Source organism: Leptosomus discolor, chromosome 3 (assembly GCF_034619465.1).
Source record: "Leptosomus discolor isolate bLepDis1 chromosome 3, bLepDis1.hap2, whole genome shotgun sequence".
Lineage (NCBI taxonomy): Eukaryota > Metazoa > Chordata > Aves > Leptosomiformes > Leptosomidae > Leptosomus > Leptosomus discolor.
The window spans coordinates 51005493-51029264 of record NC_141393.1 but is presented as its reverse complement, the minus strand read 5'-3'; the positions used below and the strand labels follow the sequence as shown (position 1 = coordinate 51029264).

The 23772-nt window shown below is 49.1% G+C and overlaps 1 protein-coding gene across 3 annotated transcripts in view; it reads right to left on the bottom strand.

The window, feature by feature from the left end:
• Positions 1-23772, bottom strand: part of PTPRF (protein tyrosine phosphatase receptor type F) — a 253957-nt gene that overhangs the window by 61242 nt on the left and 168943 nt on the right. For all 3 annotated transcript variants that reach the window (XM_086461941.1, XM_086461940.1, XM_086461942.1), the window contains 6 exons: positions 13852-14121; positions 10404-10985; positions 9706-9839; positions 8579-8723; positions 3088-3393; positions 15-208 (listed from right to left, as the gene is read on the bottom strand). In XM_086461941.1, coding sequence (XP_086318067.1) covers positions 15-208; positions 3088-3393; positions 8579-8723; positions 9706-9839; positions 10404-10985; positions 13852-14121 — 1631 coding nt within the window. The remainder of the gene's footprint in view (positions 1-14; positions 209-3087; positions 3394-8578; positions 8724-9705; positions 9840-10403; positions 10986-13851; positions 14122-23772) is intronic.

The following is a 23772-nucleotide window of genomic DNA, read 5'->3' as shown; positions in this document are numbered from 1 at the left end:
TCCCCACACCGTACCTGTGCTTCTGACAGCATGACGTCCTTGATCACTGGCTGCCCTCGAGGCTCATTGTTTTCCAGCTTCACGTAGGTAACCTGGTACCCGCGGATCAGCCCGTGCTGCTTGTTGGAGATGGGCAGCTTCCAGCTCACCCGAATGGCAGTTGAATTCACAGACTCTACCTCTACCTTTCGTGGTGGGGCACTGGGCACTGTAACACACACAGGACAGACAGTTAGCAGGTACCACACAACTGCTGTCAGCTATCTCTCATGCCTTTCCTCCACCTCACTGCAAGGACAGCCCTGCAGGTACAAGTTCCTTGTACCTGCCCAGGAGGTCATATTGCAGTTTTCCAGCGTGACCACATCCTCAATCCCTTCCCAGCATCCAAACATTTTTGCTACTCTCAGTAGGAAAGAGCACAACTGTGATATGCAGAAGCATCCCTAAAAGCCACTGTGCTGGATCAGACCCGAGGTCCATCTATCCCTCTCTTGTCTCCAGCAGTAGGGGAGCAAGGAAGAATACAAGAATATAGCAGAATACAAACAATATGGTAACCACCTGCAGCTCACGGTGCCCTGCGGCACAGGCAGGGGTTTTGAAGCTTTCTTTGCATCCTGCCTGTCACAACACCTCCTCTCATATCCCTCTGCGTACATCTAAATGAAGTCCAACAGCCTCAGGTAGTGTGACTGGGCACTGAGCCTGCCTTGTGGGGAGCCCTGGTACCTGCCACCAGCCAGAATGCAGGATACGCTTGCTCTTCCCCTGTGACGGCAAGAGGTTAATGAGGGGGGAAAGCACCATCCTAAAACAATAACCCAGAGCTCACAGACAGCAGTCACTGAACTCAGCCACATAAAGGGGCCCGTGGGGATTGTGGCAGCTCTGGGGACTGTATTTCATGCACGGCTAGCTAAAAGCTTTTTGATAATAAAATGAAAAATTACACTGCCCAGAAAATATCAATTTTCTTGCAAGGCGAGGCCTGTTTAAAAATGTATTTATACCCTATTTACCATTTGGAAAAATGACCTCCTTATTACTTTTTGGTCTTGCATTGACTGTGACAAAAATGTCAATGCTAAAAAATGAGCCTCCCAGTTGCTCCTGGAAAGCTCCTTTCAGCTGAAGCTACTGGGAGCAGAGGTGTGCACTCCTTGCGGAGGATACCACAGCTACGCGCATGCCTGGTACCCAAGTGAAGGACCTGGGCTCCACCCTAGCACCTCTGCTGCAGGACACCTTCCACCCTCCAGTGCCTGAGAAAATCCAGGGGTGTTGAACCCTGGACGCCCCAATTCTCAACACAGCAAGAAATAATCAATATTAGATAATTAGGGATGGATAGCTGGCAAGCAGACATAGTAAGTACTGCCATTTCAACCAACTAGATGGGAAGAAACAGCTACCCAGAAGGTAAGCTCAGTTCTTAAGCTGCAGGACAATTCATTGTTTTCCCCAGATGTCCCTCTTAATTGTAGATAATTAAATAAAATAGAGAAAGGAGGAATGGAGCATTTTAGCACCATGAGGCCAGCTCAAGGTATGGAGGGGGCTGTGCTTCAAGTTACCACCTTCTGGCTGGAGCAGCCTACGCTGTAATCCACAATTCACTTAGTGCAGTGACCTTGCACAAGCCACAGGGTTCTCCTGCCCCCACACACAGTTGGGAGGCCAAGCGAAAAACAAGATCCTCCCTGAGAATCAGACAGAAACTGTGTGTGAAACTCCGATGGCAAGAAAAGACAGGAGGCCTTGGCAGGACATGATATGGGGATGTTGCAGGGACATAAGAAGATGTAAATGTGAGCAGACCACAGTGTTTCGAGGAACACTTCCCATCATGGGAAGTATGTGCTGCATCTGAGATCCAAACAGGGAAAGTTCAATTTGGTTTCAGATCACAGTTCAGCATTTCTCATTCCTTCATCATGGGGTATCTACCGACCATCACCATGTCCTAGGAATCCGAAATCACTCCTGACAGCTGAGCTGGAATGTCCAACTACGGTGCTCAAAAACTAACTGAGCGAGCTTGTTTCGACATTTCTGGGGTAGCAGCTTCCCCTGGGCTACAACTCTTATTGAATGAGAACTGAAGCAAACAATACAGGCAGCAGCATACACACAGATGTGTTTGCCAGCCCAGGAATGCAGTCAGGGAGCATTCCTTGACACCACTTCCAGAGCCACAGAGTCCTGGGGGACAGTGGAAGCCCATTTAGTGAAACTGTAACATGTCTGGTTTCAATTTGCTACGTTTACTGGGCAATGTGGAGATCATCCTTCCTTTGTTTGGATGCTGCATCTCTTTCTCCTTCCATTAAGCAGCTTCTGGGGTCAGCATGAAGCCATAGAAGCTCCTACTGTCACCCTGAGCTCTGGCACTTTCAAAGGAAATGGCTTAAGTCATGGTGACATAACTGACAGCCCTGCTAATACAAAGCAATTTCTCTTTAAAGCTGTCGTATCCAGTAAAGTTTTCTGTACATGCAACATTCTGATTCTTGAGCAGAAGAGCAGATTCATGTAAGCTGTGGCTTGCCTGGAAGCCAGCGCAGGAAGCAGCTTTCCTGCGGTATCTGCAAGTTTCAAATGGATTTCTTTTCCCCTCTTTAGTTTGCTGGACTTCAGGTCAACAAGTAAACTTTAAGTCCTGATCTCACAGTGTGAGAGAAGCCTTTGGCTGGGAGAACTCGCATTACATTCAGTAAAATGGAATGTACCACCACCAAACACTAAAAAGTCAAAATGGCAAAACAGTATAATGCCTCCTCATGTATGCAGGAAGCACTGCTAACACACACAGGACCCTTGCTGGACTATGCCAGGACATTTGACCCACAGCCTGGAGGCAACCATCATATAAGAGACAGGGCCAGCAGAGCAATTCCCCTACCCCACTCCAGGGCAACTGTGGAGACCCACTCCCTTGACCAAAGAACTGCTCCTTTGGTCCTGCCTGAAAAGCACTTCCAGGTCACTATGCCCTCTCCCTTTCCCTGCTTTTCCAGCAACTCAGCTAGGAAAGTCCTGGTTACCCCAAGGTGGTAGCTGAAGGAGCTGTTCAGTAACACCTACCATCCTCGTCAGTGCGCACATGCACAGGGATGCTCTCCGGTCCTGGCCCCACATCAGTGTGAGCCCTTACCCACACCTTGTACTCGGTCCATTTCTCCAGGTCCTTGATCTCCCAGCTGGAGTGCTCCTGTCCAATGCCATCCACCACATGCTTGGTGTTGTCATCTCCTTCCACTGCCTGGTACGCAATGGAGTACTGAGTGATGACCCCATTGCGGCTCTGGGCAGGCGGTGGCACCCAACTTACCCGGATGGTAGTGGAGCTGGTGCTTACACACTCGACTTCTTGGGGTGGGGCGGAGGGGGCTGGGGATAAATAAATGAAGTGGGGAGATGAAGGGAAATGAGTAGAAGGACAAACCAAAATGCACAGGGAACTTTTACCCAGCCAACCAAACACTGAAAGTACACATGGAAACACAGCCAGTAGTCTCCTTTCTGGCAGATCATCAGAGATGGCACTAGGGGCAATTTGTATTTGAAAGCTTGATGAACAGCATGGAGACAGAAGCACTGTTCTGCATCAGAGAACACCACTTCCCAAAGCAGTTCTCGACGTTCACTTTACCAAACACAACAAATGGCAGTAAGGGAAGGGGGGAAGTGAGGGAGAGAGAGGGAGAGACTGGTAGGGAAAAGAAAGATGCTTTCAGTGAAGATCTGAAGCAGATGGAAACCAGAAGAGGCAGGAAGCTACAGAAGGCAAGAGTGGCAGAAGGGAAAGCTCACACACCAGATTTTATGAAGGCTTGCAAAAACCCACTCCTAGACAACTAGAGGAAACAAAAGAGGGTAGAGAAAGCAGGTGACTTGAGGTCAGCTGGACTGTGTCCAGGCAGGGTTTGAAATCATGACCATCAGCTGTGAGCAGCACCCTGACCCGGGTGGGAGCTAGACACCATCTGGAAACAAGAGATGACATGGTTGTGCTACTTTGCACGTGTGCCTAGTATCTGGGACTGACTGTTTCATGCCTGCCAAACAGGTTACCTGCCTCATTCCTGGCCAATGGAGCTGTACAGGGGAAGGTAGGCATGTCTTGTCCCCTCCCAGGCAAAACAACACCTGCAGTTTGCATTAACTTCTACATCCCAGCAATGTTAATCAGCCACAGGGGAAGGAATGGGATCTGGGCAGCGGATGCTTCTCACTGGGATGAGGAGCAGTCCTCTCCACAAAGCATTGCTGGGGGAGAGCAGTGAAACAAATCTGGCAAGGGAAGAGAGGGATCGGGAAAGGAGAGATGACCTGGATAAAGCAGAGCATCTCTAGGACACTTGCCTGGTTTGTTCGCTTCTCCAGCCTTGTGGAACTGCTGTCCTGTTGTGAAAGGGCCTCAGCAGCACTGGAGCCCTCTCACAGCAGCAGCAGCCTCCTCTCTTTTGGCCTCACTGTCCAGGCATACTGCAGACAGCATGCTTGCACAGAAGGCAAGAGTGGAAACCTGGAGAAGGAAGGGAGCCCACTTGGTCGGGGAAGGCAGAAGGAAGATGGGTGCATCCCTGGGTGCTTGCACAGAAGGCAAGTGCCCTAAGCAGAGTGCAGGGCACCATCACCAAAAAAGGCGTGCACAGTTGCTCTAAGGCTAGGAAGCTGCCTGGCCAAGCAATAACGGAGTACAAGGTATCTGGCTTTGCCATGGCAGATGAAAGGCCACTTCCACTCTTCACTGCACCCTAGGAACACCTGAAAAAAGATTGATGCCCTTCCCCATCCTGCAGTCCTTGAAGCCATCAGTGCACCAGAGCCAGCCTTCCCGAGGCACAGGGACAAGCCTGCCTGCTCACCACCTGTGCAAAGGCAAACACAACCTAAGTTACTCCAGATGGCAGCAGGGACCTCAGATCATCAAAGCACCCAACAATTGTGCCTTGGCTTTGCTGGGCACAGGTTGGCAGTGGGAGAAGATGTAGGAAAGCTGGGGACAGCAGGACCTCCCAATGCCACTGGTGACCTCTGCTTGCTGGGAACAAGGCCCACTTGTAGAGGCAGTCGCAGGCTGCATCTAACTCAGTACCCACTTCTGTGCTCAGGGAGCAGTCAAGATGGCTCTGACACCTGGGCTGGGGTGCCTGGAGAGAGAAAAGATGGAGGAAGAGTGGGCAGTGACGGAGCTGGAAGAGACGATGTCTGGGCAGAGTCAGGCTGCTGCTATAGCAGCTACACTGGAGGAAAGAGAAGTCAAAGCAACGTGTGGAAGCAAACGGTTGCCTACATGAGGCAGGCAGAGTGGGATCAGCCCTGCCATCTGGTATACTGTAAGTGAGCAGGGGTAGAAAATGAATCCTCACACTCTTTTGGTTAATCAGCAGAGAAGTGGCAGGGAAGAGAGCAGGAAGATACAGTACCAAAACAACACCAACAGTGAATTCAGGGAGGGCACAAGGTAGACACAGTGCCTGGCGGCAGCCCTCAGAGGGGACAGGTGAGACACAAGGAGCTTGGCAAGCCTTTCCTTTGCCACTATGGGCAGAGAGGCCCTTCATAGGAGAGACTTTTGCGCTGGCTTTGGGCCTTCACAGCGCAAAAGGGATGCAGCAGCGAGCTCCTTCTTCAAAAGCAGCTTTGGCTGGCAGCGTGGGCAGGTTAAATGTTGGCTGTTGACTGGGTAAGAGTCACACATATGATGTGCAAGGCAAAAACTCAGATTAATACTTAAAGAAAGCAAAATAAAACTTGGTAACATGAGCAGGATCAACTTAAAATGCACAAGGAGTGGAAGCGTCCCTCCTGGGGCCAGCAAAGAGCAGACTGGGTGGCCATAATGAACCCACACATGCAGATGGACCCACATGCACACTGTGTAAACCTCTGCTGCCTCCAGGCTACTCACACCGGCCTCCCCTGCTGGCTCACAGCAGCCCTGTGCACCATCCAGCCCACCTATTCCTTAAGCTAGGGAAAAGGCAGCCTCAAGACCCACCTTTGTATTTCAAGCAAGAACAGCATCTTAATGCTGAGACCCAAAGGGCACAGAGCTGACGCTCCTCTCCTGCATCATACTGCTTGCCTGAGGCACCGCACTCTCCTGGAAAACTCCCCTGTGCTCCTCAGGCCCTCAAAGCAGCATTGCTTGTACTTTTTTGCAGGGTGCCCAGCAACTAAGCAAGAAACTTAGCAGGAAAGACAGCCCAGAAGGCAGTTGTATTCTCAGGAGATGGGATCCGAACTGTGCTGCTGGAAGGGTGCAAAGGGGCATTGCATCCCTCTGGCTTTCTCGGACAAGCATCCATACCGCTCCTGAGCAGGGATGCCACAAGAAATGCCCAGCAGCAGCAATACAGAGTCCTTCTCCAGCCCATTAGTGACTCATTAGTGATGATGTGCCTCCTACCTTACCCTTGACTGTTTTTTCAGGGCCAGGAATAGAGTCTGAAGACAGGCTCTTTGGAAAACAGGAGTCTGACTGCTCCTGCAGTTTGTGTCCCCCTTGAACATGTCAACCCCCAAGATCTAACAGCCTTTCTTAGGGAAATCAGATGGTAGAGTGCAGGAAGCAGACCAATTCAAAGCTGGGAGCGACAGTCTTTCTAGACTAGTAAGTTCTAAGGCCACAGGGCACCAATCCAGCCATCTAATGTGAGGTGTTGCTACGTGCAGACCAAAGAATTTCTGCCTGGAAGTTGTGCATTGTGCACACAACTTCTGCTGAGATAAAGCAGAGGTTTCTGAAAGACCTACTTGACTTTGAGACCCCCAGTACCCAAAAATCCACTCTGCCCTGGGACTGTTCAGCCAGTGGTTTGTCACCCTAACTGACTAGTCCAGTAGTAACTGCCAAGGTCTCTTCTCACAGAATACAGTGCCATCAGAAATCCTCTCAAGCAGGGGCCTGTAAACCAAGACCCAGTAACTTATTGGATAAATCGAAGAACTCTTAGGTCCCTCAATGTAAGGAGCATTTCACCAGTCAAACCAAGGTATTCCTGTGGTTTTTGGCCAAATCTCTTCCAACCTGTGCACATCTCTCTTACTAAACAAATGCCAGAGCAAGTCAGCTATTGCTCCGCTGGCCAGTGAAGCGACAACCTTAAAAAGAGAATGGTATGAGATCTGCCTGTAAGCAGACAGCATGTGGAGTAGGTCATGGGAAGATGTCTGCCTTGAAGAGTCTATGAAGCAAGGTTTCTCTTAGATGCGCTGATGCGAGACTCTGAAGGATTCATTTATGCATGCAACTGTCTCTGATTAAGTGTGTTCAAGGAATTAACGATGGAATTAATTTAAGTGGCGGAAGAGTTGCTTCAACCTTTGCCTATCAATACAAAAGCTATCTGAAACAGGTATACAAATCCTCAGACACAGAATTTGTTTTCAGTGTTCAAAGATTTATAGCTGCATGATCTGAACCGCTCTCCATTTTCATACCTGTCTATCCTGTAGCACTAAGACACCATTAGCTCACTTAACAAGGTGGAGGAATCCCTGTGACTGCTATGTTAATGAAGCTGAGTTTTCCTCAGAGAGAAGGTCATTCCAATAGTGAGCAAAGCTGCTCTTCCCTGCCTGAGCTCCCTTTCTAATGGACATCTCAGGCTCTTGGCTGCTGTGTATGCTGGCACCCTCCCTGCAGGGAAAGCTGGCTGCCTTTGCCAACTGCTCACCCCACATAGCTAGTAAATCCCAGACAGGCAGTGATAATGGAAATGTCTTTTTTCCCCCTTTTAATGCTCTTTGCATAATAGCAAGCCCAGAAATCGTTAAGGAAAACAAGCTTATCGCAGGGCCCTTTGATAGCCCTAATCTGCTTATGCGCAGCACTTTGAGCTGCCAATCAGAGCAATGCGAACTCCTGCTCTGTGATCACATGAGCATGAAAGTGATACTGCCTGGGTCACCTCATTATCTAGCCCCTCTATTAACTTGGCTGCAGCTTGTTCTGGTTTCCCCTAGTGCTACAGTCCCAGAAGCAGCAGTCTCACTTGCTCACGCAACCCAGGCAAACAGACACTTTCCCAAACTGACTCCTCCAGCTGCCTGACAGCCGCAGGCACATCTGTCCTCAAAGGATGTCTCACCTTGCAATCAAGTGTATGGACTGGGGATGGACTCCTGTGGATGCATGGCAGCTGGAATGGGTATTGAAGGGGTGAAAATCCAATGGTTTGGAGACAGTCACATTTAGAGCCAAATGCCCATTGTGCCGCCTGTCCAGACAGCTTGTGTGCATGCATGAATCCACTCAAATCAATCCCTCCAAAGCAATTTCCCAGCCTGTTTCACTCCTCTATCACTTTTTATGAATCTGCCCTTAGGGAAAGACAGCATGATCAAAGGGACATGAAGAAAGAACTTACCACTTCGGTGTACCCCTCTGCCAAAGAGCCCTGATCCAAAACCCCATTAGTTTTCCCATTACATTCTTTAGCAAACTGCATGCTGGCATCCCTGCAGACTCACAAGGGCAGAGGCACCGAGTTACTCTGTGCCCAGGCAAAGGAAACTGGACTGCTTTTGGTTTGTCTTCAGTAGTACAGTGTCAGTCACTTACTAGATTGGGCAGTTCTGGCTTCAATCGTGGGGGTGTAGACTCCTACCCCCAGCTCTGAGTGGGCACCCAGACGGAACTTATACAGCGTGTCTGGTTTGAGACCTTCCACAGCATACGAGGAGGTTGGGTCAAACTCCACCTTTTGCTGGCAAATAAAACACAGATTATTTGGTGTAGTCGGAGAACACAGAAAAGTTGGCACTCAGCTCCCAGTGCCTAGGGAATAGGCCATTATCCATTCTGGCCCCACAGAAAGTCACAGCCACGCTGCCAAACCTGCTGCAGTCCTGCAGAACTCCAAGACATGGAGCTTCCTGGGTGAAATACAACCACTCTGCAAGGAATGAGACTTCTCTGACAGACAGGCTATACGGCCTGGTGTCCAGACTGCACTCACTGCCTGACAGCTTTCTGGGAATGCTGGGTCTAGCTATACAGTTCAGACAAGGGACACAGGACACATGAGTGTGTTTCCTTCCAACAGACAGTGTCTGCCTGTGAAACAGAGTAAAGCCCTTGTCCTGGAGCAGTCAGGATCTCTAACGCACCTAAACAGTGCTGGTAAAGGAGTAGTGTTGCTGCTGCTTCACCTGGGAGGGCACTTATTTCTGGCAGCTCTCAAGCCATTATACATACAGGAGGATGAGAGGACCATGGGACACTGATGCTGCCATGCCACAGTTCTCACTGTGCTGCCCTGAAGTCAGCACTATTTTTGATATATTCAGAGCTGGACTTCCTTTACAGACCTGGCAGTAAATGTGGAAGGGCTCTCTCTAGGCCATCCTCAATCTGTTCCTTAACTGTAAGCAGTCCTGGAGCTGCAGGCTTATACTGGAGGTCATTTCAGACCCACCTAGAAGCCCTACTGTTTAAAGACACCAGCAGTGTCCTGGTATTCTGGAGCCTTTCCAGTACCAAACCAGCCACTAGCTACTTTGCTGGGCATCAACAAGCACTGTTGAGGTCACTGACACAGAAGCCATACTCCTATCACACCCCTCTGAGACAGAAGAAACAGAAGAAACAGTCTTGTTGCCACCCCAGCTCAAGCAGACACCCTTTCCAAGCTGCTGAATTGTGATGTCCGGCCCCGAGTGCTGCTGCTCCAGAGGCAGGATCCTTACCTGAGCGCCATCCTCTCCTTCCCAGTACAGCAGCTCATATTTGGTAATGCGCTCCTGAGAGGCAGGCAGCCATGTCAACAGGATGCGGGTATCAGACTCTGCTTCTGCCTGGAAGTCAGCTGGCTGGGCGGGAACTGGGGACCAAACACATTGTTAGTGCCAGGAGGCAGATGCAGGGAAAGGAGTTGTGTGGCTTTGCAGATGCTGCATTTCACCTTGCGAGGATCCTCTTTCATTCCTTCTGGATCCTCCCTTCTTCCCTCTCCCCCATACTGTGCTCTTGGAACAGTCCAGGCAACAAGCAAGTACCTCTGGGACCCAGGCAGGTGACTATGGGAATTGTGCTCACTTCCAGCCAGTGACTGCATCCCAGCTCCTTCTTTCCACATGTGTACTCAGACCCCAGAAAGGGTCAGTTACATAGGTGCCAATATCCACATTCAGGACCTTGTGTCACATTTTTAGCTACTGTATCCCAGACAAAACTATGGGCTATGCAACCTGTATAGAGATATATACCGACTCCCCAGGACAAGCTGACAGCTTAAACATGATGGCTGTGGGTCAGGGACGCCACTCTGACCTGCAACCATCTGAGCACCAAGTGCAGTTGTGATGTGTGATGCAGATCAGACACACAGCTGAGCTGCACACCACGGGGCCAGACACAGAGTCATGGCACCTCACTTCATACGTACCCCCTTGCTGCGTTTTGACCTGGATGATGTCCGAGGGGGGTCCGTCACCCACTGAAGTAAAGGCCAGGACACGGATGCTGTATGTGGTCCCTGTGATGAGGCTCCCCACGGTGGTGAGGTGACTGTCATCAGTGTTGTGTTTCTGCCACATGCTCAAAGGCAGATGTGGGTCGGTGGTATAGTAAACACGATACCCTCGGATCTGTCCGTTTGGCTCCTCTGGCTGCTCCCACTGGACCAGCATGGTGCTGGCACTCAGCATCCGTGCCTGGACTTTCAGGGGTGGACTTGAAGGAGCTTGCTCTCCTGTCCGGGCCTCGACCAGTTCACTGGGGGGACCCCTGCCAATGTTATTGACTGCGATGACCCGGAACTCATATTCCGAGAAGGGGCTGAGCCCACCTATGCTATAGCGGGTTGTTGCCACACCATCCACCTCCTGGAACTGACCCTCCAAGGATTTGGGCTTGTACTGGATGACATAATAGGAAATGGGGTCAGAGTTGCCTGAATCCCAGGTGAGGGTCACGCTGGTAGCTGTTGTTTCGGTCACTAATGGCTCTGTCGGAGGTTTTGGCAGTGCTGCAATTGGAAAGCAGAGAGGTGTGATTTAAACAATTCAGTCAGCTCAAACCCTGCAATGTGCACTGGGATAAAAATGGAGCTGCCACCTCCCATTAACATTCTTCTTTAAAAAGCAGAAATCATTTCATACTCTAGAACATGCATTTTTATATTACCATATATTGCTTGAAGTGGTTCTTAATGGAAGGATAAACAGAGCAATCATGTTATTAGACGTGCGTGACGCACTTACCAGCAGCAGGCTAAATAAAGGTAATTCAACAGGGATGCCGGAATGTTTCTGTCATGGGGGTTCAGCTGGCAGTGGGAAGGTACTTTCTGGGCTGGGCTGGCCCCAGAAGCCAGGTGTACAGCTGATTTACAAAGGGATACAGTAAAGCAATCAGAGCACCACAGGTAATCTGGAGCTATGCTCCTGCTTCCACAGAGACAGCATCTTAGGCCATAGGGAGTTCATGGACAGTACTGTCAGATGGGCTGATGAGGGAATGCCTTGTAAGTATTACAGTACTTGCAGGAGGGATACAGCCAGAGAAATTACCGACTTTCACATCCACTATTTCACTGGGTGGTGTGTCAAACTGCAACCAGGCAATAAACTGTTACGCAAGAACTCCGTGACATTGACATCTCTGAAGTCTTAATGAGAATGCAACTACTGCAAGCAAACATTTCCAGACTTGCCATTTTACCAAAAGAACAAAGAAAGAGAATGAGTGCATGTGAGATTTGCAGAGTACACAAATGCTTTAAGACAATGACTGAATTAAAGTCTACAGTAAGTTTAAACCTCCTATGAACCACTCTAGTTAAAGTCATCAGTGACTTGTAATGCAGCTGTGCTTGACAAGGAACTAGGAAAAATGCTCAGCCCAAATTAAGATCCTCAAGTACTTCATACTTTGGCAAAGCCATCAGGTTTCCGGTTTCCACATGGTTTGGCTGAGGAGGGCAGGCACTTTAGCACAGAAGCATGCCTGCCCTGAGTGCTGGGGAGGATGCCTTTTCCAGTGCTACTGCAAGATGAATACTGAGAAAATCGGTGAGGGCTGAACTGGCATGGGAGGAGGGAAAGGCATGCAACCCACAACGAGACATCATACCACTACCCATGGAGGACTCAGGGAGGGCAAATGCATCCTGCCCAATACTATGGCCTGAAGCAACGCATTTCCTAGAGCACCCAAAAAATTGGCAGCCTCCATCAGGCTTTCAAGGGCAGATGACACTCATCCACCCTTTCCTTTGAGGAGCTGCAAACTTGACTCTTGCCAGCTCTTGGGTGTGCAGCCTGCATGTGAGCAAGGAGCAGGTCTGGCATGTTCAATGCACTTACTGCAATTAGCTCTGTGACATCTTGCTTCTCCTGCCTGCCTGCAAACAGTCTACTTTGTGGAAGTAGTGTGTGGAAGGTGTCCCTGCCCATGGCAGGGGGGTTGGAACAAGATGATCTTTAAGGTCCTTTCCAACCCAAACCATTCTATGATTCTGTACTTTCCAGCAAGCACATGAGAAGCAACACTGGGTGAAGGAGTTAGTGACAAAGGCAGTAAGACATCCAGAGTGAAGGTGCAGAAAAGACAAGAAAAACAAGAAGGCAGGTAAAGGGCTAAAGGAGCTGAGCAGACCGCTCCCTGTCCTGGGGTGGCAACAGGCATCAAATCAGCCAAAGAGGGAGTGAGGCAGAGTCATCCCAGGTACAAAGAGGTACAAAAAACATCAGTGCAATGATGCAGCTCCCACCTCCTCCCTCCATGTCCAAACCACCTCCCCATCATGACCCCTTCTGTACACCCTTGAGTATGTACTATAACCAAAGCAATCCCTGTGCTCTGTAAGAAAAAGGGGCCTGGAAAAGGTACTGACTAGCAGGTTCTGCGAGTAAAGGGAGCAGTGTACAGCTAAGGTTAAAAGCATCTTCTGACTGGCACCAGGGGAAAGAGAATTTGCTCTTAATCTCCAGGTCAGAGAGGGCTAAAATTCTGTGATTTGTTCAAGAAGGACTTGGTTCTAAGGGTGGCCAAAGTGCAGGAGGGGGCCTGCAAGAACAGATAGACTCAAAAGATGACGCATCTGTGGAAATCTGAGCTACAAATCAACTGCAAGGAGAGCAGTAGTGTCGACCTGCTTGGCCCAGGTGGGAAAGGCAGGACAGGTACTTTAGCCTCCTGTTAGGAAGCTGTCTGGGTGGGCTGCCCTGTACCCAGCAGTCAAGCAATAAGCAATAATGTAATCTTTGGGGCAAAGCTACCTGTGAAATGGCAGCAGGAAGCACACCTTAAGGGCAGCAACAAAAGAAAAAGAAAGGGAAAGAGGCAGATCAGTAAGCGAAAAAAGAAAATTCACAGAGGAATATGCAACAATTTTAAAATGAATGCCTATAGCTCCTCCTCACAGGGGGGAGGATACTTATTCTGGTAAGGCCCACAGACACTTCACATTGCTGGGATTAACCTTCTTGTCCTGCCCTTGCTGCAAGAAGACATCTCTGTGCAAACAGCTCTCTGACTGCAGACATCCACAGCCCCTGCCCAGGTGCTGAGCTGATCCTGCTGATGCATGAACAAGACAGAAATTGCTAGGATCAGCACAGAGTCTGTGAGGTTCCCTTGTGGCATGACAGGGGCCTAGCCTGACACAAGCCTGCCTCCCGTCATGCCACGTGTAGGGAGAGAGAAAATGACGTCCAAAGCAAATATTATACTCTGAGCAGGAAAAACCAAAGTTGTGGGTTTGGGAACCTCCCTTGCAAGATGGAAAAGTCACAGGAGTCTGCAGTCAGCTGGCTGCACCCAAAACCACTTTGGCAAAGGGCTACACCATTGAAACCCAAGTAGAAGCACCACGAGAAATAATTCCTTACCTTTGACAGTGATCTGGGCTGTGGCTTCGATCATGCCAAGGGAGGAGATGGCCACACAGGTGTAGTTGGCAGACTGCACAATGTTATTCAGCTCCAGGACATTCCTACCGACAGGCATCTCATCCTCTTTGGTCAGTTCCTCAACACCAGCCATCCACTTCACGTAGGGCATCGGAGCACCTACTGCCACGCATGTGAGGTTCACGCTCCCCCCAGGCATCACCTCGTGGTTGCTCGGAGGGATAGAGAATCGAGGAGCAACACGCCGCACTGAAACAAGGAGGAAACAGCTAGTAGGGTCACAGAACCAGCAGAGAGCACTCAGTTGCACCGCAGGGGTACGTGAGGGGTGTTCAACCTTTTTCCCTGTCTATCCCTCGGGACAGATAAAATGAAGTGTAAAAGCTGTTCACTGCTTTGCCAAATTGCACACAGTTTGCTTTCCTTCCTTAGCCACTGGCATCTTATTAGAACTCATTAACGGATAGCTCAATCCATTCCCTCCATACATAGCCTTTTGAAATCATATTACTATCATGAAACATTCCTCCATTTAAATTGCATCCCTCTAATTAGTGAGCGTGCACAAATGCCAGTCACACTCTCTCTGTACAGGGCCCACTGAAGCTCTGCAAAATGGAATTACCTGCTCAATTTATTAGCTCTAGAGTAAAGCAACCCATCCCCTAAACCTCTCAGGGTTTGGGCAGAAGCAGCAGAAGGGTTTCTTTCTGAATTAGTACACGTGGGCTGCTAAATAAAATATAATTCCTTTCAAAACGTAACTCAGGTTCTACCTTGGCTCGGAAAAAAAGTCACCAGAGCTGGATGACACTGTCAGGGCCTGAACAGATCACCTTGCTGGGCAGGAGAGAACTAATCCTGACAGATGTGAGATCATATCCATTTTGACAGAAGAGAGCTAGGCTGGTAGAACCCTCCCCACCTTTGTGGCAGCACTTTGGGAAATGTATTCCTCCTTATTTCATTGCACAGCTTCTCTTCATACCGATCTCTTGCTGGGTATTTCATTCAAGACTTACTTGTAAGCAACTCTTAGCTACAATAAAGCTCTAAAGCTCCTTGCCATATGCATTCCCATCAGGAAAGTGACACTGAGAAATGAGGCCCCTTCTTCAGGGTTAGTGTTATGGGCCTATTTAAGCAAGGGTAGAGAAACAACTGTGCTCAGTAATCTTTGTCTCCTCTGGGCAATCTCATTTCAGTCTGTAGTTAAAAAAGGAAACTGCTCAAACGTGTCTTGCCCAGCAGCCCTGCTCTCCTCTAGCCTCCTCCACCAGAAAGGCAGCACCAGAGCATGGGCTGGGTTCACAACTGACCAGCTCCTGAGGAGCCTCTCCTTGCCAATTACGCTCCTCCATCAGTGCATCAGACTGGTGGAGCAGCTAACAGCTGCAGTGCTGGGGGCAGGCAGAAATCAGGCAGGAGCCTGAGCAGTGCCAGCTCACAACATGCCGCAGGCACGACCAGCCCCACAGGTGCTGGGGGTCCAGGGAGACACGGATCTGCTGGCCTGGCTCCTGCCACCACAGTGTCTCCACAGATGGTAAAGCTGCTGACAGCCCGGTGAGCCACAGAGGTGTCAGCTCTGCTTGCCAAGCTGACTCTCTCCACATCAGATATCTGTCACTAGTGCTCTCTTTGATGATTCATCCCCAAACCAAGAGGCTTGCAGAAACAGACTGAATACAGAAGCCCCCACGCTACCATGTACAACAGAGCTAAGACTTCATGATAAATCAGACAATACTGTCAACATCGTGTGTGTACTACACACTGTCTTGGTGACAAAACAGGGCTCATTAGCTCCTTACCAGCTGGGGAAGGATAACTTGCTTTGCTTTTTCTTTATCTTTTTTTTTTTTTTTTTTTAAAATGTCTAAATCCAAAGTCTTGCTGGTTGTTTCTTTTAATCAATTATTAAATCTCAAATCAATAGCTACATGAGTGATAGCCAGTGAGGCATTACCTGACTGATGGGGCCACACTCCCCAAACGAGACAGAACTGAAAGTGTACTCAAGTGCTACGCAGTCATGAAAATACGGAGTTAACCTGATGGACATGGCAATGGTTTAACATGATGGCGTGTCTTTCCAACCAAAGCATCCCAGCACCATTCATTAAAAGTCAGGTTTTGGTTTCCAAGGAACATGGTGTTGAAGTATTCCAGGTAGAAGCTGTTCAAATTCCGTCCCCATCCAAGGACCAAACCCACCCGCCCACACTGTATTAAAATAAAAAAGAGCAAACTTCAAGGATAAAGCCATAGGTGTGCACAGAGCACCAACACACATGCACCAGGCAAACAGGCTGGCAGGCACCGGAGGCCACTACAGAGTCGGAGAGAAAGTGGTGTGAGGCCAGGACAGGGAGACGGAAGGTACATAGGAACTCACGTACAGGGACATGGGAAGACAAGAGACCGGAGGACAGGAAGCCATGCAGGAAGGTCAGAGCCCAGCATGCACAAACAGATTTTGACTCCCAGCCCTGTGAGACCAGAGTCAGCACAGCTCACTGCAGACTCCCCTGCACCCTGCACTGTGCCCCACGTCAAGCACTACTTTCAGGGTGCTCCTGGGGCCATGCTGAGCCCCATCAGTGCTGTGTCCCCCTGGATGTGTCCTGCAGAGGCAGAGCCAGTGGGTGCTGCAGCCACCTCTCCCTGGGGAAGCCAAAAGCTGACCGCCCCCTGCTCCCCAGCACAGGGGAGATGCACTTCAAAGGGGCTAGGGGCTCTCTCAGCAGTGCTTTGCAAGGTGAAAGAAAGGGCTGAGCCCCTTCAAAAGCGGCTCTGCCCTGTCCAGCAGAGGTGGTTAGTGCACTTGTGTGCCTGGGAAGGGATGAATGGCAAGGAAAATTCTCCTGCAGATCAAACCATACAAGAGGGTGGGCACGCTGCAGCATTGCCAACCTTGACACGGGCCATGCCTCCTGCACACCGCAGCCTGCATCATGCCAGGAAGCTGTGCAGTGCCTCAGCTCTCAAGCAACAGATGAGCGGTTAAACAGGCCTCTGGTGTATTTTTGCAACCCAGAACAGCTGAGCTGGCCTCCCCTTGTTAGCACACCAGCAGAGCTGCTAAGATGGGTTCGTTGCTCTGCACCAGAGAGCAGTGGTGCCCAAGGCACTGCAGCTGCTAAAAATAGATGCCACGTGTAGGGGTCAGCTATCAACATGGGAGGTGGGAGGGGGGTCAGGGCAATGCCTTTGGTGAGAGATCTGGCCTGGACGATACTCTGGCAGGGGCACATGCAAAGGAAGGGACAGGCTACATCAGCCTCCGATCCTCTTGGGGGTTAATCGGCAGCTTCTTGTCCCAGTCAATATGGAGGGAGAAGGGGAGATGCTGTCAGTTAGCATTACTGAGAGCTGGCAGAACTCTCACAGCAGCTTGCAGAGCACCATCAACACATTCCTCAGGCTCAAGCCAGCAATTTAAGTAGCTTGCTTTCCTAGCATAAGAGTCTGGTAATAATTTAAATCAGTATAACTCCTCAAAAAGCAGTATTATTAGAATTTCTGTCCAATTTACAAGTCAAATCACATGGGCTAGCACAGCCCCATGATGCTACCTTAAATGCTCCAGAAAATTTTGTTGTTCTTCATTTATTGCAGCAATGAAATTTTCCTTTTTATTACAATTTTCTTGACAAGGATTTGCAATTTTTTTTTTTAAATCTCCTATTGGATAAAGATCAGAGAAGGTGCTTTGGAGGTTTTGCAAGAACAGCACAGGGAAAATTGCTGTGAATGATAAAATTATTTCAATGGACAATAGTGTAACTCAGAGGTTCAGTTAAACTAGAAGACTGTCAAAAACGAGATTCATTGTCATTCATCCCAAGAATAGGCATCTGTAAGGGCTCTGTGCTGCTCCACTATTCAGCATGCCTCCCCACAGAAAGCGTTCCCTGGGAGGTGAAGTGAAACTTTGGAGCGGTGAGCAGAGCAGTGCAACCTGAGCCTGTGCCCTGGATCCCACAGGACAGGGAGAAAGGACAGCACGGAGACTGTTCCCCATTCACTGAGGGGACCATGGGGAGGAAAGATTGGAGCAAGGCAACACAGCAGCCACAAAGGTTGAGACTGAGAAATGTTAATAATTCAGCATGCATTAACATGCACATTCCTTGCCTTGAGAGCAATGAGCATGAATCGATTGCCTGGCTCCTTTCACCACGAGAGTGGCTGTTTCCTAACACCTCAGGTTCCCTCTGAGGGTGACATTATCCCCTTGGAGAATCAGGGCCCCCACCTCCCTGCTGCTGCCTGCAAGAGCTGTAGGCTCTGAACTCTGAGCATCAGTGCTCAGAGCTCGCAGGCTGGTGCTGTTAGCCCCTCTCGTGTGCTGAGACACTGCTGTCATACAGCAAGGTTCTGCTGGAAACACAACAGTGCCAGGAGGACTGCCCATGCTTCCAAAACCATGTGGTGCTGCTAAGGAAGGGGAAACAAAATTGGTTTTCCCTGCTGGCTGTCTTGGCCACAGTACAGCTGAGCAAATGACAACACTTAACACCCCTTCCTCTAGCTTGCAGAGATGCAGGGAGCTCTATTTTCCTGCTCTTGCTTCTGGGTTTCCTTCCCACCATGCCTACCTGGCATCTGTCTAACTCTGAGCTTCATCTTCCCCCTTCCTGGGACCCCCATTGCAGCCTTGCTGGGCATTGCCCCATGCTGATGGGGAGCTGTGCTTGTGCTCTGCACACTTCTCTGTTCCTCTCTGATGCAATCCCAGCTGCTCTGGTCCTGCACCACTGTCCTTATATCCTCTCCCCTTTGCTCTTCCTCTGCATGAAGAACAGCGGTCTGAAGTCCTGTTCACTCTGAAGGAGGACTAGCACTGCCTGGGCTGTGCTGCTCCTCCCTGGCCCCCAGCACAGCAGCAAAGGCAAGTTCAGAGGGCTGTGCTCTAACCTCCCAACTGGGATGAGTAGGATCACAGAATCATAGAATTGTTTAGCTTGGAAAAGACCCTTAACTCGAGTCCAACCATTAACCTAGCACTGCCAAGTCCACCACTAAACTATGTCCCTAAGCACCACATCTACACGTCTTTTAAATACCTCCAGGGATGGTGACTCAATCACTTCCCTGGGCAGCCTGTTCCAGTGCCTCACAACCCTTTTTGTGAGGAATTTTTTTCCTAATGTCCAATCTAAACCTCCCCTGGTGCAACTGGAGGCCATTTCCTCCTGTCCTATCACTTGTATTTGGTAGAAGAGACTGACATCCACCTCTCTACAACCTCCTTTCAGGCAGTTGTAGAGACAGCTAAGGTCTCCCCTGAGCCTCCTTTTCTCCAGGCTAAGCAACTCCAGTTCCCTTGGCTGCTCCTCATAAGACTTGTTCTATAAACCCTTCATCAGCTTTGTTGCCCTTCTCTGAAGATGCCCAATACCTTTCTTGTAGTGAGTGGCCCCAAACTGAACACAGTATTTGAGATGTGGCCTCACCAGTGCTGAATACAGGGGCACAATCACTCCCCTAATCTTGCTGGCCACACTATTTCTGATACAGGTTAGGATGCTGTTGGCCTTCTTGGCCACCTGGGCACACAGCTGGCTCATATTCAGCTGGCTGTTGACCAGTACCCCCAGGTCTTTTTGTCCTGGGCAACTTTCCAGCCACTCTTCCCAAGCCTGTAGCATTGCATGGAGTTGTTGTGGCCCAAGTGCAGGACCCGGCGTTGGCCCTGTTGAAACTCATACAATTGGCCTTGGCCTACCGATCCAGCCTGTCCACATCCCTATGAACAGCCTCAAGCAGATCAACACTCCTGCCCACCTGCAAACTTACTGAGGGTGCACTCAATCCCCTCATCCAAATTGCTGATAAAGATATTAAAGAGTGATGGATGCAGGGGCACATCTTTGAGAAGGTGAGACTGCCCAATTTCAATACTCCAGTCAGGCAAGCTGGAGAATCATTGGTGCATGGAGTGTGCTCTTGCCTTAACCACACTGCTACTCTGCCCAAAACCCCTGCCTTTCTCAGGAACCACCTCCTCAGAGTTTAGGAGATATCCTCAAACATGATCATTGGTCTGCATGGTTTACTCATCTGTAGACACTTTTCATCCCTCCCTAGGGCTATCATTTTAAGGAAGGACTTCAAATGGAAAGGCAGTTACTGGAGTCTCACAATCTACTGACAGAATCAACAGCAGGAAAGGAAAAATTTGAACCAGAAAAAATGCATTTACAGTCTAATCTTGTGCTCAAACAATGCTGCACTATTTATGCTCCCAATGCATCCTTGAGTGCTGACATTTTATAGACAATTTCCAAAACAGGGCCTTGCCATTTTTGGATTATATTTCAGCTATAACTTTTAGGTCTAATTATTTGCACTGACAACCACATATAAAAGAGGATATATCATTACAACGGTGCAGCACTGGAGACACATCAGCATTCAGCATACTGACATACTAATAGCAAAGTAAGGGAGAGCAAGACTGTGGAACTATGCAATTTGCATTCACTCTCTGAAATTTCTCTGAAGAAAATAACAGAACATTAAGGAGGGGAATAAGAGAAAAGATCCACTGTATCAAGATAAAATAACTCATTAATAAATAACATTGTAGCAGTCACAGAGCAATAATTAAATGCATGGGTGAGCAGTACACAGTTTTAAGTAAAGCTGGAAAAATGTAAGATGTAATTATCAGTGCCAAACAAAGTATAAGAATGGCAAATCCCAATGGAATATTTAGAAACTAATTTCTGGCTTCACATTAAATATTTGTGTACGTGGGTATTTTTGGTGGGGTGGGAAGGAGAGGTCAACACAAAGAATGAGAAATTATCTGTTCCTACTGGCTTATATCCATTCTTGGCTGCCTCCACTCAGCTAAACCATGAGGCTAAAACGTTTAAGTGCCCTGTCAAAGGTTTATTCTCCAGAGGTGCCTGAGCCATCACAGCACTGCTCCAAATCCAGCGAAATCTGGGAGGGTTTGGCCCTTGGCTTTAATTTCTTCTCTTTTCTTCCTTGTTCTCATTTTTCATCATTGTTTTGGGCTCAGGTAATTTTATCCTCTATGAGTCCTACTTTTAGAGGGTAAACAACAAGGGTCCCGTGCCTCAGTACAATCTAAATGAGAGCATGTTCCAAGGAGCGAAGTCAGGGTACTGGAACAACTGCTATGCCAACTTGTTAAAACTTGTTCCAGTGATGATTGTAAGATCAACTCATGCAACTGCCTGATGGCAAGTGTGAGAGGAGCCAGGGTCTCTCCCCTGTGCCACCTGGGAGCAGCTGAGCCGCTGTGAGCATCCCTTTTTTCCACTGCATGTGGAACAGTACCTGTTCAGCAAAGGAGTCATCTCTGGAAACTAGCTCAGGACTTCTGCCAAAAACACCAGCTTTCCTCAGCATGAAATCATGAGTTCCTCAAGCTAGTTCTGGAGCTAGATTTATTTTAAAAGCTGGAGTCACCTTTAACTATTGTCCTTTATTCACCTCTGGCTCTCTGAGGGCAGCAGGACAGAGCAAGGCAAAGCACAAATCAGGTTTTGCTGAGAGGCTACGAGCTCCTGTGCACATCGCCACGGGCCTCCCTGAGCCATCCTAGGTAAGGCTGGGGCCACTGCCAAAGCTCCCTGCTCTCCTGCCAGCAAGAGAAAGACTCAGTCACAGGGAAGAAAGGAGAGGCAGACCTGCTCATGCAAAGGGCCTTGTCTGAGCATGGAAAACTAGCCAACCTCAGAGCAGGTATTGCTGAGGAGCAGTGAAACTGCTGAGGAGTAGGGAAACTGCGGAGGAGCAGGGAAGCTGCCTCAACACAAGGGCCCTGCATCTCTCAGCCAGCTGCCCCTGCTCCCTGTGGCAAGGGAGGGCAGCATGCTGGGCTCTTCTCCAGCTGAGATCAAAAGTAAGCTTTTTGCCTTCAAAGAAAGTTAAAACTTTTAAAGCTACAGGAGAAACTGAGGAACCTGCTTTCCCTAGCAGCTCGCAAGGGGACTGGAGATCATTCTGATCTCTGCTTCCAAAGACTGCTCTTGATCTCCAGCCAGAAAGCAGCACCAGCAGTTTAGAGGTATTGCACTGGCACCTAGCACAGGTAATGGGCTAGAGAAGGACCCCACATACAGTAGCATGCACTTCTTTCTACCCTACCTTTGAACAAAACCACCTTGACTGGTATTTGCATGCAAAATGTATTCTGTGCATTTTAAATCTCAAGCAACAAAGGCATGCAAGCAAAGTATCAATGCCATCACCAGAATCACAGCAAACAGTAAGCAGATTTCATCAGGCACACTGTGGCTGTGCCTGGAAGGGAGCCAGAGTCTGTAGGGCCACCTCCCCTTTTGGGGATGGCTCTCTTCTCCCTACTGGAAAAGTCACATCTGACGTGGCGTACTGTAGATGGATAAGAAGTGAAAAGGACCAACCTTCTCGCTGATCTGAGAGATGAAAGTTTGTTTTGTTTGATGGCAGAGTGCGATGAAGATGAGGAGGGAATAAAAAAAGACAAGGAAAAACACAGAGAGTAAAAACAGGCCAAGCTTCGTCTGTCCGCACACCACTGAAACGACAAGACAAGACTACAGAGGTCAGCCATGACTTCCCACCATCCACACACAGCACTCCACGTTGTGGACAACAGCACGCCGCACTTGCACCACTCTGGCCTGGAGCAGGGCCCCTCCACCTTCCTGAGCTGCTCACTGCTTGTCAAGGCAGGGCAGAGTGGACTGCATATCCCACACATACTCACATGGAGGGTGCTCCAGGCCCCACTGCGCCAGATGCTGGAAGCACAGACATGTTTACATGTGCAAAATACACATGCACAGAGCAAGGGAGTCCAGCCATCACACAGACTGACGTGCTCCCACACACCCACTCTGGCTATAAAGATGACGGCAAAGGCACTTTAAACCCATTGACCACACTCTGGTAAAAGCATATATGTAGATCCAAATTTTATCAAGTATGAAAGAAATGTTCCAAGTGATGAATGGAAAGTCTTCTAACATGAAGAGCTGTGCCCCTTCTCCAAACAAAGAGCTAAATGCAGCAGAGAGGCATTAGGCAAGCGACAGACATGCGCAATATCAGCTGAGCTCAGTTTCAGGAGAGCCTTATTGGTACACTGTGCTGTGAGTGAGAGCTGGACAAGAAATCAGAAGGACAAAAACACCCAGAGAGAATTGAACAGGTCCCAGTTTTTGTTCCTGCAGGAAAGACAGTAGAAGGTTAGTTGCATTTTCCGTATAGCAAAGGAGATCTTATTTCTCTAGCAGGACTGACCTCACTCCAGCTACAGATCTGTGGCATATCAGCTGTAATCAAACCCTTGCTGAGAGAATACAGAAGTGGATTTGATCGTTAAAGACTGCTTATGAGTCACATTTTTGATGGAGGGAGAAGAAGGTGGGGGCAGGAATTTGCTTTCCAGCAGAAACACTGCAAATTAGAGAACAGCATGTGGCATTACACAGTGCAACAGTACAGTCAGCCATTTCCAGTGATTAGAGAACAGGATTTTAACCAACACTGACATGGTACAGACCAGGCAACAAACTGCCAATTACAGCTACAACAGTGGCCTACCAAGTGTAATGGAGCTTGCAGGAGAACAGCAAAACAGTTGTTCACATTTCTTCAGTTGAACTGATACCAGGGGACCAGAATCAGCCAACTCAGCTTAACTAGCCCATAAACGAGGGCCACATCCAGTGAGGACCCCCACCTGGACATCCTGAGAACAAACAGTCCTAGCTTAAGGTCCAGGTATCCTCCGGCCTGCTTCAGACATGGGATTTACCTCTTTGTTCACAGAACATGGACATAAGGCTCATTTAATCCTGTGAGACCCTGTGATGGGAGGGAACCTCGTTATTGCTGCTCCCAAACCACCACTTTATTTCCTAATCT